Source organism: Mobula birostris, chromosome 22 (assembly GCF_030028105.1).
Source record: "Mobula birostris isolate sMobBir1 chromosome 22, sMobBir1.hap1, whole genome shotgun sequence".
In the NCBI taxonomy this organism is placed as follows: domain Eukaryota; kingdom Metazoa; phylum Chordata; class Chondrichthyes; order Myliobatiformes; family Myliobatidae; genus Mobula; species Mobula birostris.
Window position 1 is genome coordinate 16,805,164 of NC_092391.1, and position 15,517 is coordinate 16,820,680.

General features: G+C 39.5%; 1 protein-coding gene across 7 annotated transcripts in view; it reads left to right on the top strand.

Annotated features, from left to right (window-relative positions):
- Positions 1 to 15,312, top strand: part of LOC140186189 (kynurenine--oxoglutarate transaminase 1-like) — a 158,571-nt gene extending 143,259 nt beyond the window's left edge. For all 7 annotated transcript variants that reach the window (XM_072240140.1, XM_072240139.1, XM_072240145.1 and 4 more), the window contains 5 exons: positions 824 to 913; positions 3,196 to 3,382; positions 4,881 to 4,957; positions 8,457 to 8,543; positions 10,986 to 15,312. In XM_072240140.1, coding sequence (XP_072096241.1) covers positions 824 to 913; positions 3,196 to 3,382; positions 4,881 to 4,957; positions 8,457 to 8,543; positions 10,986 to 11,054 — 510 coding nt within the window. In that variant the 3' untranslated portion in view covers positions 11,055 to 15,312. The remainder of the gene's footprint in view (positions 1 to 823; positions 914 to 3,195; positions 3,383 to 4,880; positions 4,958 to 8,456; positions 8,544 to 10,985) is intronic.
- Positions 15,313 to 15,517: the final 205 nt, after the last annotated feature.

A 15,517-nucleotide genomic window follows, 5' to 3' on the forward strand; every position in this document is an offset into this window, starting at 1 on the left:
TGGACTCAGCCTTGATCCCTGTGGCACTTGACTAGTCACAGGCCTCCAGTCAGAGAGGCATCCATCTACCACCACTCTCTGGCTTCTCCCACAAAGCCAAGGTTTAATCCAATTTACTACCTCATCTTGAATGCTGAGTGATTGAACCTTCTTGACCAACCTTCTATGTGGTACCTTGTCAAATGCCTTGCTAAAGTCCATGTAGAAAACATGCATTGCTTGGCCTTCATCAAGTTTCCTGCTAATTTCCTCGAAAAGCTCTATAAGATTGGTTAGGCACAACCTACCATGCACAAAGCCATGCTGACTATCCTTAATTAGTCCATATCTATCCAAATATTTATATATCCAGTCTCTTAGAATACTTACCAATATCTCTCCCACTGCTGATGTCAGACTCACCAGCCTATACTTTCCTGGTTTATTTTTAAAGCCTTCCTTGAACTGTGGAATAGCATTGGCTATCCTCCAGTCCTTTACCTCACCTGTCGCTAAGGATGATTTAAATATAGGGCCCTGGCAATTTCTGCACTTGCCTTCCACAGGGTCCAAGGGAACACCTTGTCAGGCCCTGGGGATTTATCCACCCTAATTTGCTTCAAGGCAGCAAACACCTCCTCTGTAATCTGTGTAGAGTTCATGAAGTTGATACCGTTTTGCCTTACTTCTCTAGACTCTGTATCCACCTCCTGAATAAATACAGATACAAGAATGCATTTAAGTTCTCTCCAATTTCTTCTGGCTCCACGCATGGATTTATATTTTATTTTCTAAAATACTGCTAGATGTTACAGATTTTGCAGTACTACTTGATTTATTGCAGATTGGATGGGCATTTGGACACAAATGCATCATCAAACATTTGCAGACTGTCCATCAGAACGCCATCTACCACTGTTCTACTGAAGCACAGGTGAGAAGTATCTAAAATAATTGTTTGGCAAACCTGTGATTGCATTGAGTTGTATTGTTGTTGGTTATGTTCCGATTTTGAGAGGGAATTACATCATGTACTTGTAATAATGCATTTAAACTGAATAGTGTCATGCATCATAGAAATCATGTTAACCAAGATTTAAGTCAAAAATAATCCCTTATGCTTACATCTGGCCTGTAAACCTTTCCTACCATGTACCTGCCCAGGTAACTTTTACAAAGACTTCCTACACCTCTCCTGCAGCATTAGCTTCCTGATGTACTGCACAAAACAATCCCATTCCTTGTCACCCATTGTATTGCAATAACCATCAAGATCCTGCAATTCTGCCTTGAGCCACCTATAACAGAGGCAATTTACAGTAACCAATTAACTTTCACACTACAATATAAAAGGATATAAATGAGGCTTTATAAAGCTTTGCTCAGACTGCATGGAGCATTGAGAGCTGTTTTCGGGCCCCTTATTTAAGATGGGATGTGCTGGTATTGCAGAGGGTCTAGAGGAAGTTCATGAAAATAATCCCAGGAATGAAAGTGTTGATATGTGAGGAACATTTGATGGCTGTAGGACTGTATTTGCTGGAGTTCAGAAGAATGAGGGCAAGCTCATTGAACCCAATTAAATATTGAAAGGCCTAGACAGAGTCTATGTGGAGATTATACTTCCTATAGTGGAGGAGTCTAGGACCAGAGGGCACAACCTTGGAATGAAAGGACATCCCTTTAGAACAGAGATGAGGAGTTTCTTTAGTCAGAGGGTCATAAATCTCTGGATTTTATAGTCACAGACAGTTATGGAAACCAAGTCATTGGTATATTTAAAGTGGAGGTTGATAGGTTCTTGATTTGTAAGGGCATTAAAGGTTACAGGGAGAAGGTAGGAGAATGGGGTTGAGAGGGATAATAAATCAGCCATGATATAATGGCGGAGTGGACTTGACATTCTAAATTACCTAATTCTACTCCTGTGTCTTATGCTCTTTATCTTCTGGATTTGGGAGGAAATCTGAAAGCCATAAAGTTAAAGTAAGTTACTCTACCTCTAATCTTGGCCAGCACTCTGACTCTGATTTCCTGCACTTTTTTCATCACCATCAATTATTTGAGCCCCTTCTAAAATATATTGCTTCTCTCCTTCAAAAACTACTTACTTCTGTAAACCCATATTATAAAGAATCTATTAGTCACAAATTGCTCAAACTTGACATTTGTAACTGTCTACCTTGTACTTTTTATTGCCTATACCACCACCCATCTTTTACCCTCTTCCCCCATCTACTCACAACAAACCTTGTGTTTCGGATATTTTTCAGTACTAAAGATGCTCGCTCATAAACTTCTTTTTTGTAATTAAATACAGGTTGGAGAGCCCTAATGATTAAATGCCTATAATTATGAGTAGCTGGTGTTTAAACAGTTAGATTAGATTATGAGGACACGCAGTCCCCTTTTATTGTCATTTAGTAATGCATGCATTAAGAAATGATACAATATTCCTCTGGTGTGATATCACAGAAACACAGAACAGACCAAAACTGAAAAACTGACAAAACCCACATAATTTTAACATATAGTTACAACAGTGCAAGCAATACTGTAACTTGATGAAGAGGCCGTGAGCACGGTAAAAAGTTCAAAGTCTCTCGAAAGTCCCACATCTCACGCAGACGGGAGAAGGAAGAAAACTCTCCCTGCCATACCCGACCACAGTCCGACTCTGAGTCGCCGAACACTTCGAGCTCTGACACCGAGCACCGAGCACCATCTCTGTTGAACACTTCGACCTCAGCTCCGGTCGCCAGCAGCAGGCAAAGCCGAGGATTTTGGGGCCTTCCCTCTGGAGACTCTCGATCGCACAGTAGCAACAGCAGCGAACCGGGCATTTCAGAAGTTACTCCAGATGTTCCTCCGTGCTCTCTAGTGATATCTAGTCTGCTTTTTTCATCAGTGAGACACATTAGCAGGTCCATTTACAACATTTCTTAAAAAGTGGCAGATTTCCTGGGATGAAGAATCAATACCGTTAACAATATTTCTCAAATGTGGCAGATTTCCTGGGTTGAAGAATCAGCATTATAAATTTAGCACAAGCTAATTCTCAAGAAGACAAGTTAACTTCCTCTATACATTCCCCATATTGATTAGTATTTTGAAGCAATGAATGTAGTATCACACTATATATATATAGTTATTGAACTGTTAAGTTAAACAGCATCGAAATAGAGTGTACTTCTTAAGAATGTTTTTTCCCCACAGCAAGCAGTGGCAGAGGGGTTTGAGAGGGAATTTGAACATCTGGGTACACCAGAAAGTTATTTCATCTGCTTGCGCAAGGAGCTGCAAGTTAAGCGTGATCGTCTTGCTGCCTGTCTTGCCTCTGTGGGATTGAAACCAGTTATATCTGAGGGTGGTTACTACTTGGTTGCAGACATTTCAGAGATCGGTGAGTAAATATTTGTACATAAAGAATTCACATTGACTAATCTAATTTGTTTTTTTTAATGGTACTGTAATAGCTGGGCAGATGTCCAATAAACACATGTTAAATGTCAATCAAGAGAAAATCTGAAAATGCTGGAAATCTGAGCAACACACGCAAAATGCTGGAGGAACTCAGCAGGCCAAACAGCATCTATGAGAAAAAGTACAGTCGACATTCGGGCTGAAACCCTTCGGGAATACATTAAATGTATTCCTATTGTTACGTACCCCGTAACTGGGTTGCCAAACCAGCAGAAATGGACCACTCAGTTGGAATCTGGATTACTGGAACTAAGGAAGTTTTATTAAAGAAATAAGCAACACAGTACTCTAATCAAAAGGATAATAAATACAACAGTTCAGCAATGATAAACACACATGTACACAGAACTAGGATAATAGGATCAGTCAAGCTCTATCGTCGTCTAGGGGTAAATGACCAGTTTCAAAGTGACGCAAAGTTCAGTTCAGTTCACAGTAATCACTGCCGTGCCGGTGGACAGTTGGGGGGAAGGAGAGAGAGGGCGAAAACGAATGAATATTCAAAACGGCTTCCACACAGACCTTCGATATTCCTCGCAGTCAGCTTTCGGGCGAGCCCTTTGTAATGTCTTCGAGGTCACCGACTGTGACCCCTCTGTTTCAGATACGATCGTTCCTCAGCGGTGAACCCGGCACCCAGGCAAGGGCGGACACACACCAGGTTCCCGCCGATCGTACCTTTCCACCCTGTGCGTCTCTGGCTTGGTCCCGCGACCAGCCCTCCAAAAACTCCCACCGACTTGTGGGAGGCGCACTGCTTCCAGGGTCTCGTTACCTCGTGGTGTCATGTGTGTCCTGCCTTAGTGAACCTGTCCCTTTTTATCCCCCTGCTGGGGTATCGCCTGTCCATCACACTTCAAACAGTTCAGGGTTCAAAAAGGAGCCCATCTTGACAGTTCTCAGACCGGTGTCTCCTTCCGTTAAACTCTCTCGTCTCTTCATTAACATTTCCAAATGCTGCTCCATTGTCTTCCTTATCTCTCTTTCTCCTGAAGACAGGTGGCAGATCAACTGTTGATCCCACTGGTGCCAGCACAGGACAGTTAACATCTTAGTCTATGTGTACTTTTTGTAACCCTCTTTCGTCACACTATATATACAAATAACACTTCCATTTGGTTTTATTATTAAATATTGGTTCTAAATGAGCCACTATATTATTTTAAAGTGTAGTTTTCCCTTTATCATTATATTTTGACCAAGAGAATCATGATTAGCTCCATCTTAGGTATAGTTATAAACTTGGTAAGTTGAACATAAAAGGCATTCTGATCTGAATTTTGTGAGATCTGTCTTCACTTTTTCCAGGCTAAGAACGTTTCTGAGTTTCGTAATGTGCATTAGTAGAATAAGATGAAATGGGACTGGATTGTCTTCTGAAGTTTTCAACTTCCTTGTGTTCTTTATTTTCCTTTCAGATGTTGACCTGCCAGAATCCACTGAAACGAAGGAACCATATGATTATAGGTTTGTGAAGTGGCTCATGATCAATAAGGTAGGGATTTGTAAAATCAGGTGTAGTTGACTAAAATTTGTAATTGTTCTTGAATGTAAATATGGAAATTTTAATATTGGGCCATTATAAATGCCATTTTTAATGTGCAAAATCTTGAAATTTCCAAATTATACATTGCTAATTCTTCTGATTCATTTAGGTGTCATGTCATTCCCCACCCCCCACCATGCCCAGTTACATTATGTGGTGTAAACCAGAGTAAATCATGATTTTGCCTAAATCCTTCCTGCAGCTGTAATCTATGGTATCAGCACATGTAAAATGGTATCAAGCTGAAGATCAGATCAGCTTTGATCATTGTGAATAGATGCAAGAGGTCATAAAGCCTAAACCTAGTTTTTAATGTTCAGACTACTGTAGATATTTTTTTCATTAGGTTCTGCAGTCTTATTACTGAGCCAAGGAACCCTTATGCTGAGAAAGGTAAAGGCTATTGTTTAGGATACATCTGTTACATAGTTCTTAATGCCCATATTTTCCCAAAATTGGAACAAGAAATAGGTGTAGCCATTTTGAACCTGGTTCTCCATTCTCCTATAGCCACAACACTACTTTCCTGATGTATCCTTTGATACTAGAAATCTATCAAACACTGTTTTGAAAGCAATCAATGATACACCCTCCACAACTCTCAAAGATGAAGAATTCCAAGGCTTCACCATCTTAGTGACGAAAGTATTCTCAATTTCCCTTGGGATCAATAAAGCAATTTCCCTCAGGATCAATAAAGTATGACTATGACTATTTGTCTTAAATGACCTACACTTCATTTGGGACAGTGATCCTGGTTTTAGATTCCTCAGCCAGTGAAAATATCCTTCTTGTATTATGCCTGCCAACTGTTGTACATGTTTTATAATTTTAAATAAAATAATGTCTCATTTTTTTCTAACTCTGGAACACTCTCCTTGTATGGCAAACCAACCATCCCTGGAACCAATCTAGAAAATCTATGCTGTCTGACTAAAACTGTATACCTTACTTCAGATGTGGTCTTATCAAAACCACATATAATTTCAGGAAGACATCTTCACTCTTGTACCCAACTCCCATCAGAAGAACAGTTAATTGTCCTCCTTAATGACTGATAACATCCTGTTATGGATTTCAGTAATGTGAACAACAAATCCAGATCACTTTCAAAATACTTTATTTACCTTTCAGTGGAGTAAGGAAATTACAATGGTATGAGAGAGAAGTTGGCTAAAGTAAACTGGAAGGAGCTGCTCGCAGGGATGACAGCAGAGCAGCAATGGCATGAGTTTCTGGGAAAAATGAGGAAGGTGCAGGACAGATGTATTCCAAAAACAAAGAAATACTTAAATGGCAAAATAGTACAAACGTGGCTGACAAGAGAAGTCAAAGGTATACAAAAGCAAAAGAGAGGGCATACAACAAGGCAAAAATTAGTGGGAAGATAGAGGATTGGGAACCTTTTAAAAACTTACAGAGAGCAACTAAAAGAATCTTTAGAAGGGAAAAGATGAAATATGAAAGCAAGCCAGCAAACAATATCAAAGTGGATAGTAAAATCTTTTTCAAGTATGTAAAAAATAAAAGAGAAATGAGAGTGGAATTATAATTGCTAGAAAATGAGGCCGGAGAAATAGTAATGGGGACAAGGAGATGACAGATGGACTAAATGAGTATTGTGCATCAGGCTTCACTGTGGAAGGCACTAGCAGTGTCCCAGATGTTGTAGTGTGTGAAGGAAGAGAAGTGAGTACAGCTACTATTACAAGGGTTAAGGTGCACAAAAAGCTAAAAGAGCTAAAGGTACATAAGTCACCCGGACCAGATGAACTGCACCCTAGGGTTCTGAAAGAGGTATCAGTAGAGATTGTGGAGGCATTAGCAATGGTCTTTCAAAAATCAGTGGACATTGGCATGGTGCCAGAGGACTGGAAAACTGCAAATGTCACCCCACTGTTTAAGAAAGGAGGAAGGCAGCAGAAAGGAAATTATAGACTAGTTTGCCTGACCTCAGTGGCTGGGAAGATGTTGGAGTCAATTGTTGCGGGTGAGATTATGGAGTACTTGGTGACACAGGACAAAGTCAGCATGGTTTACTTAAGGGAAAATCTTGCCTGACGAACCTATTGGAATTCTTTGAGGAGATTACACATAGGATAGATAAGGGGATACAGTGGATGTTGTATAGTTGGATTTTCAGAAGGCCTTTGACAAGATGCCACACATGAGGCTGCTTAGCAAGTTAACAGCCCTTGGTATTACAGGAAAGTTACTAACATGGTTAGAGCATTCGTTGATTGGTAGGAGGCAGCGAGTAGGAATAAAAGGATCCTTTGTCTGGTTGGCTGCCAATGGCTAGTGGTGTTCCACAGGGGACGGTGTTGGGATCACTTCTTTCTATGCTGTACATCTGTGATTTAATGATGAAATAGATGGCTTTATTGCCAAGTTTGCAGATGATATGAAGATTGATGGAGGGGCAGGTTGTGTTAAGGAACCGGTAGGCTGCAGAAGGACAGACAGATTAGGAGAATGGACAAGAAAGTGACAAATGAAATAAAATGTTGGGAAATGCACGGTCATGCACTTTGGTAGTAGAAATAAATGTGCAGACTATTTTCTAAACAGGGAGAAAATCCAAAAATCTGAGATGCTAAGGGACTTTGTGCAGAACCACCCTAAAGGTTAGCTTGCAGGTTGAGTCAGTGATGAGGAAGGCAAATGCAGTGTTAATATTCATTTCAAAAGGTCTTGAATACAACAGCAGGAATGTGATGCTGAAGTTTTATAAGGCACTGGTGAGGCTGCATCTTGAGTATTGTGTACAGTTTTGGGCTCCTCATCTTAGAAAAGATGTACTGGCATTGGAGGGGGTCCAGAGGCGATTCACAAGAATGATTCCAGGAACGAAAGGGTTATTAGACAAAGAATGTTTGGCTCTGGGTCTGTACTCGCTGGAATTTAGAAGGATGAGGGGGATCTCATTGAAACCTTTCTAATGTTAAAAAGCCTAAACAGAGTAGATGTGGAAAGGATGTTTCCCAGGGTGGGGGAGTCTACGACAAGAGGGTACAGCCTCAGGGTAGAGGGGTGTCCATTTAAAACAGGTGTGGAGAAATTTCTTTAGCTAGAGGGTGGTAAATTTGTGGACTTTGTTACCACAGGCAGCTCTGGAGGCCAGGTCGCTGGGTGTATTTAAGGCAGAAATTGATAGGTTAAGACACGGGGAGAAGCCCGGGAAACGGAGTTAAGGAGGGGAAGAAAGGATCAGCCATGATTGAGTGGCAGTGCAGACTCGATGGGCCAAATGGCCTAATTCTGCTCTTATGTCTTATAGTTTTAATATCAACATTGCCCAGTCTCTCCCTATTAAAAGAAAAGACTTCTGTTATAGCTTCTAACATCAGGGATAGCTGGACCATTGAGAAAATTAGTGCTCGATCTGTGGAATCTAACTATATTAATAGCTTTGTGAAAGCATTTTTCTGTTGTTGCCTTTTCATAGGGTTTGGCCACGATTCCAGTGTCTGCCTTCTACTCTTCTGAAAGCAAAAATAACAATAAGAATTTCATACGATTTTGTTTTGTTAAGGTAAGCTATAGTAGGAATTATGAGTTGAATTAAATTGAATTGAATTGACTTTATTACTTACATCCTTCACATACATGAGTAAAAATCTTTACGTTACATCTCCATCTGAATGTGCAATGTGCAAATTATAGTAATTTGCAATAAATAGTATGTACAACAGGATTGACAATATAGCATAGAAATACAATTGTATCAGCATGAATTAATTAGTCTGATGGCCTGGTGGAAGAAGCTGTCCCGGAGCATGTTGGTCCTGGCTTTAATGCTGTGGTATTGTTTCTCAGATGGTAGCAGCTGGAACAGTTTGTGGTTGGGGGTGACTCGGGTCCCCAATGATCCTTCAGGCCCTTTTTTCACTCCTGTCTTTGTAAATGTCCTGAATAGTGGGAAGTTCACATCTACAGATTCGCTGGTTGTCCGCACCACTCCCTGCAGAGTCCTCTGATTGAGGGAAATACAGTTTCCATACCAGGCAGTGATGTAGCCAGTCAGGATGCTCTCAGTTGTGTCCCTGTAGAAAGTTCTTAGGATTTACGGACCCATACCAAACTTCTTCAACTGTCTGAAGTGAAAGAGGCGCTGTTGTGCCTTTTTCACCATACAGCCGGTATGTACAGACCACATGAGATGCTCGGTGATCTGTATGCTGAGGAACTTAAAGCTGTTCACCCTCTCAACCCCAGATTCACTGATGTCAATAGGGGTTAGCTTATCTCCATTCCTCCTGTAGTTCACAACCTCAATGTTTTTGCAGCATTGAGGGAGAGGTTGTTTTCTTGACACCACTATGTCAGGGTGATGACTTCTACTCTGTAGGCTGCCTCATTATTATTTGAGATAAGGCTGATCAATGTAGAGTTGTCAGCAAATTTAATTAGCAGATTGGAGCTGTGGGTAGCGACACAGTCATTGGTATACAGAGAGTAAAGGAGGGGGCTTACGACACAGCCCTGAGGGGCACCTGTGTTAAGGGTCAGAGGGGCAGAGGTGAGTGAGCCCTCTCTTACCACCTGCTGGTGATCTGACAGGAAGTCCAGGATCCAGCTGCACAAGGCAGGGTGAAGGCTGAGGTCTCTGAGCTTCTTTTTCAGCCTGGAGGGAATTATGGTATTGAATGCTGAACTGTAGTCCAAGAACAGCATTCTCACATAAGAGCCTTCTTCTCCAGAAGTGTAAGGATGGTGTGTAGAGCTGTGGCTATTGTGTCATCTGTCAATCAGTTGTGTTGGTAGGCGAATTGTAGGGGGTCCAGTGTGGGTGGTAGCATGCTGCAGATGTAGTCCTTGACCAGCCTCTCAAAGCATTTGCTGATGACATTAACACGCCTGTGCTTTATGCTGTGGTAAACAGAAAACAACTTAGTTTGCATATTACTTGTGGAATTTATAATAAGTAAACCTTGTGTGCAGTAAGATATAATGGATAGTCCATAATTTTTAGTTTTGTGAAAAATTTGAAATCTGCTTGAGACTTCAGTATTTTTCTAATGTGCTTTAAACTGTCATCCTCCCTCCCCAAAAAAATTATACAAATTCTAATACACAATTCTAATAAATTTTTTTCCCTCTCTGTGTATTGTAAACAATCTTTACTGAGAAAACTAAGCAACTGCAGTTGCTTTAATCAAGATTATGGAGCAGCTCAGATAAGATTCAGTAACACTTATGCCTTTAAATTGGCAAGTCATGTGTTCTGGGTCGTATACAAAGACTTGGGCCTGGAATTCAGTGCAGTGCTCAGAGTATTACAGGTATTGCCTGTTAGATAAGATATCAAACAGAAAAGCTGTCTCTCAGATGTATATTATGGCACCATTCAGACAGAAGTAGAAGAGTTTAAAGACTTTTCCAAAGCATCCCCTCCAACATACATCATTAAAGACAGGTATTAGTTATTTCAGTGCTGTTATTGGAATTTTTGTATATCGAAATTGGCTGCCATGCTTTTTTTTATTGCCACAATGACTACATTCAAAATCTTTTCATTATCAAAAGTATTTTGGCATGTCTAGCAGTTGTGTGGACTGCAATGTAAAAACAAATTTTCTTATAAAACTGCATCTTTTCAAAATTTACTTTGTCATTGTGATTTTTAAAAATTGACATAAATTCTTGTTAAATTGATTTTTTTTCAAATTATAGGCCAAGTTTGGTTTTAAAAAAAGATTCTATTTGAATTCAGTTTCCATGCTTGCTCTACATTGGAATATTAGAGATAACACAGTTTGGTGTTTCTCATTACTATACTATCTTGGTGCCTTGCAGCTAACTTAAGGGTACCTGTACATTGTTGGATGTTTATCATTATATTGCAAAAGCATTTAATCTCTCTGTTTGTATGGCATTTCAATCCAGATGCCATATGATTAAGCAGAAGGAAATTTAAGGAAATGTGTCGCACAGAAGCTGCTGATTATATTTTCCCTGTTTTTCAAATCTTCAGGAGAACACAACACTCAGCAAGGCAGAAGAAATTCTAAAAGAGTGGAGAAGGACACCGAAAGTTCAGTGATTATCCCATAGAGCTTAATTATTACTTTGTTTCAGAGATACTTATCTTTAGGTTATTTATACTGGAAGATGTTCAGTCCACATACTAGTCATATATTTAGATTAAATAACAAATCTAGATGCTGTATAAAATAGCTGTATTTATCAATAATTTTCAAATGCTGATGAGCAATGAGCAAAATAACATAAGAAATAGTTCACCTTGTGCCACAGTGAGGCCACCCTCAGTGAGGAGCAGCAACACCTAGGTAGCCTCCAACCTGATGGCATGAATATTGATGATTCTTCCCAGTTAAAAAAAATGCCCTCCTCCTTCCCCTCTTCTGCTATTCCCCACTCTGGTTTTTTACCTTTTCTCACCTGCCTATCACCTCTCCCTGGGTCTCCTCCTCCTTTCACTTGTGATCCACCATCCTCTCCTGTCACATTCCTTCCTCTTTCCTACCTATCTGGTTTCACCTATCACCTGCTAGCCATCCTCCTTCCCCCTCCCCCACCTTTTTATTATGCTGTCTTCCCCCTTCCTTTCCAGCCTTGAAGAAGCGTCTCTGCCCAAAATGCTGTTTATTCATTTCCACAGATGGTACTGACCTGCTGAGTTCCTCCAGCATTTTGTGTCTGTTGCTTTGGATTTCCAGCACCTGCAGACTACTTATGTTTATAAGAACTATAAGTAGTATTGGGCCATGTGTCCCCACAAGCCTGTTCCTCCATTTATTTAATCTCTGGCTAATATTGTGGTCTTTTACACTCTCTGGCAGATCTCCATATCACATAATTACCTTAGTTTCCAAATAAAATTATCCTGACCTTGCTCATCTCAACTGTCTGACCAATGACCATATAAGAGATAAAAGTTCCTCTTCAGCCATTAATATTCGTATCTCTCCTTGCACACTTCCTTCCTCCCCCCGCCCCCGACCTCCCTCAAATAACCCATGTGTCCTAACGTTGGACACCCTAACTAGAGGAAGCAGCTCCTTGGCATCTGCCCATCTCAATGAGATGACCTCTGATTCCCTCCCAACTCAGTGAATATAAACTAGTCATACTTTTTGTTCCCAACACAGGAATCAGTCTACTCTCCACTTACTTCAAGGCAAGTGCGTCCATATAGATAAAAACCAAGACTGTGCACAGTACTGCAAATAAAGTCTTGCATAATCTCAAAGATTTTTTTATTTTTGTAGTCTAACGACCTTGCAAAAGTGCCAACATACTGTTTATCTATATTAAAAAAACAGAAAATACTGGAAGCACTCTGCAGATAAGACAACATCTGTGGGAAGAGAAGTAGAGTTAATGTTAGAGGAAAAAGAAAACTTCAGAACGTTTTCATTTTCTAGTTGTTCATTGTAACTGTTTGTTTACTTTATAATTCATGAATTGCCTCCCCAAGATTCTTCTGCCCATCAACATTTACTAACTTCATAAAATAAAATTGTTCTTTGTCTAAATGAATCACAGACTTTAACCAACTTTGCTTTATCTGCAATTTCTTGCCCATCTGTTTAACTTCCTTTTATACCTCTTCAGACTTCTTGTGCCATTTTTGAAGTTTCTTTTTATCCTCTAAGAGTGTGTCATCAGGAAACTTTGGATACATCTAATTAATTAACATTAATTTTAAATATCTGAGTGCCACTAATAACCCAACAGCTTGATAGCTTTATTTCTCCTCAGACTATTACTGAATCCTCTGTCTAATAATCCAGCACCAGAAACCCTATTTTCTCTAACATCCTTTTGAGTACTGATGCAAGCTTTCAGTCCGAAATGTCAACATCTCCCCCACATCCAAAAGATTCTGTTTAATCCACTGCATTCCTCCAGCAGTTTGTTGATCCTTCTGAGTAACCACTTTTTGAAAACACAGGTAATTTAGATAGTTTTGCTTTAGTTACTTTATTCCCAATTTAATGTCTCGTCATTATTTCTGTAGAACACACATTTTTTTGCTGCCCTCCTTTTACATTGCAGCTGAAATTCATAGTTGTTTACATTCTGGAGTTCTTGTTTGTGAATTCTCTTTTGACTGTGTAATGCCCTGGTTCACATCTTTACTGTTATGATGAAAGCATTTCATTTAGCAGCTCTGTAAGAACTGCTGTTCTGCTTTCAGCCTGTTCGGGTTATTGTTGAAGATAAGGGATGATGTGGAGTGTGTGCCATCCAATTAGCGGGAGGTTTTCTTGGTGAGGGACAATAAGGTTGGGCTTGGGGTTTTGTTTTGTTCGAGAGGAGGTAAAGCAAGACGACATTGGGGAGAACTGGTCGTAACATACGATCCAGTGGGAGACCCGTTTGTTCGAGATGGATTGCGAGCGATGTTCGGAAGGTGGTGCCAAGGGACCAGCGCGCGAGTGACAGAGAAGTTCAAGATGGGCTCCAACTTGTGCACATTTGATTGTTTAATTAGAATGGGCCCTTTTCTTTTTGTTATTCTTTACTAATCCTTCAGTTAAGATTCAGAAATATGATTCTTTTAATTGTATGCAGTGTACTGTCTGTTATTTCTTGGCATTAATTTGTAACCAGGGTAGCAAATGACAGCATCCACACAAACTGAGTTTTGGGGTGGGATCAAGCGTGCCTCAGTCTCATGAGTTTGACAGGGCAGGAGGTTGTCTTCCCTAGACTAATGCAGCCAAGGAAAGCGTTTTTTTTCTCCGACTGAAATTAATGTTGTTGTCAATGCTAATTGCGATCTTTCAATAAGATAATCTCTGATAGTTTTGGAAACCAATTAATTATGATATAAACATTTATTTATTTCTCTCAGTCTGCATAATCAAATTCTGTAATGTCCTAATGTCAGAAGATTAATATGTATAAAAATCTTTCATGACGTAGTGTAATTACACATGCTTTCAAAAAATGCATGGTGCATTCAAAAAAATAAATTATATCTGATTGGCAGACATTTATTCTCATGATATTTCATTAATGATAATAAGGCAGAATGCTTGTGGTTAGTAGTGAGACCATGCAGAGATCTACATAAAAGTAGAGAAGTACTTGGAGAAAATGGTTTTATCTCTATGTACTATAACCATTCAGAAGGGTTCAAAATATCAATTTTAACCATGTCTCCTGATGCTACAACACTTATCATCTTTAATCCGTTCTACGCTTTGATCCTTCTACAATTTAAACATGTACAAAAAAGGTGTTTTTTGTATTTATTTGCCGTTTGTTCATTAGTATTTGCTCATTTCTATTTTCAGTTTCCTTCTGTACGGTCTTCAGAAAGTGTCAAATCTGTATTTCAATGTGTCAACTTTGAAAGTCTCCCATTATTCTTTTAATAATTAAACCCAGATGAACAGGGCTGATTTTTTTTAAACTTAAATTATTCCTTCTAGAACTGTCTATTGAAGAGAACTAACAAACAAGTAGAGAAACATACAGTAAATAAGCATCTAATTCAACATGGAGTATGTTTTTGTCCGCTTCCAGCCAAACATTATTATCATTTGAAACATTCCAATTACATACCTAAGGAACCAAGTGATTGTAATTATTGTGCTCAATACTAACCTACTAAAATGAGCACTGAGTTCTGTCACATCAAGAAAAGTCCAGATGAACAGAGAAAATTATTGAAGGATGTAGTCAAAACACTCCTTAAAACTATTGCCCTTGACAATTCAAAAGGGAAAGAACATATGGGATTACACAGAAGCCCTGAATAAACGTAGACAAAGTGCACCAGCTCCTGAACTATCCAGCTGCCTACCCCTTTGGGCATGTCACACTGATGTCATTGGCCACCTCAAAACAGAGTGGAATGGAAGTAAATCATCCTTAATCCTCAGAGACTAACTAAAAACATATTGATGCAACAATTCCTCTTCAGCACATTTCAGAACTTTCCCAGTTTACGTAAGATAATTGAAACCCCTGCCACCCCCATTATCACTACTGGTTCTGTTTTTCAGATCACTCTACAGATTGGATCCTTCCTTAATTTACAAATTTGTCTCTTTATCTCCTTTCCATCAGTTGGGACAGTATATAGTAACAACTCTCTTTTCCTTCAACTTAGTGTAAGTCTTTGAACTCAAATGCACATCAACCATTTCTGGGACAAGTGCAATATATTTCAACATGCTTTCATCTTTTTTTCTATTTTTGGTTCTCCACTTGCTGTTTATACCACTGCATCATAATAATGTAGCATCTTTGAAGCTCAAGCAACGTTGCTTCCTGTAATTCATGTATTTCTATGCATTCTAATCTACCTAAGTTAAAATTAAATGATTCTTTGTTTGGTACTGTGCATTTCTGAGTTATTCTTTTTACTATTTCAGTTTCATTTCACCATAGAGTTTATTCTGCTTCCAGACATTCAGCCTCACTAGTTGCAACACATTACAGAGACAAAAAAAGTGTAACACGCTGGTAAATTCCTCACTATGCACCACAGTCCACATTTTGCGCATCACAGTCCCAAAGAGGCAC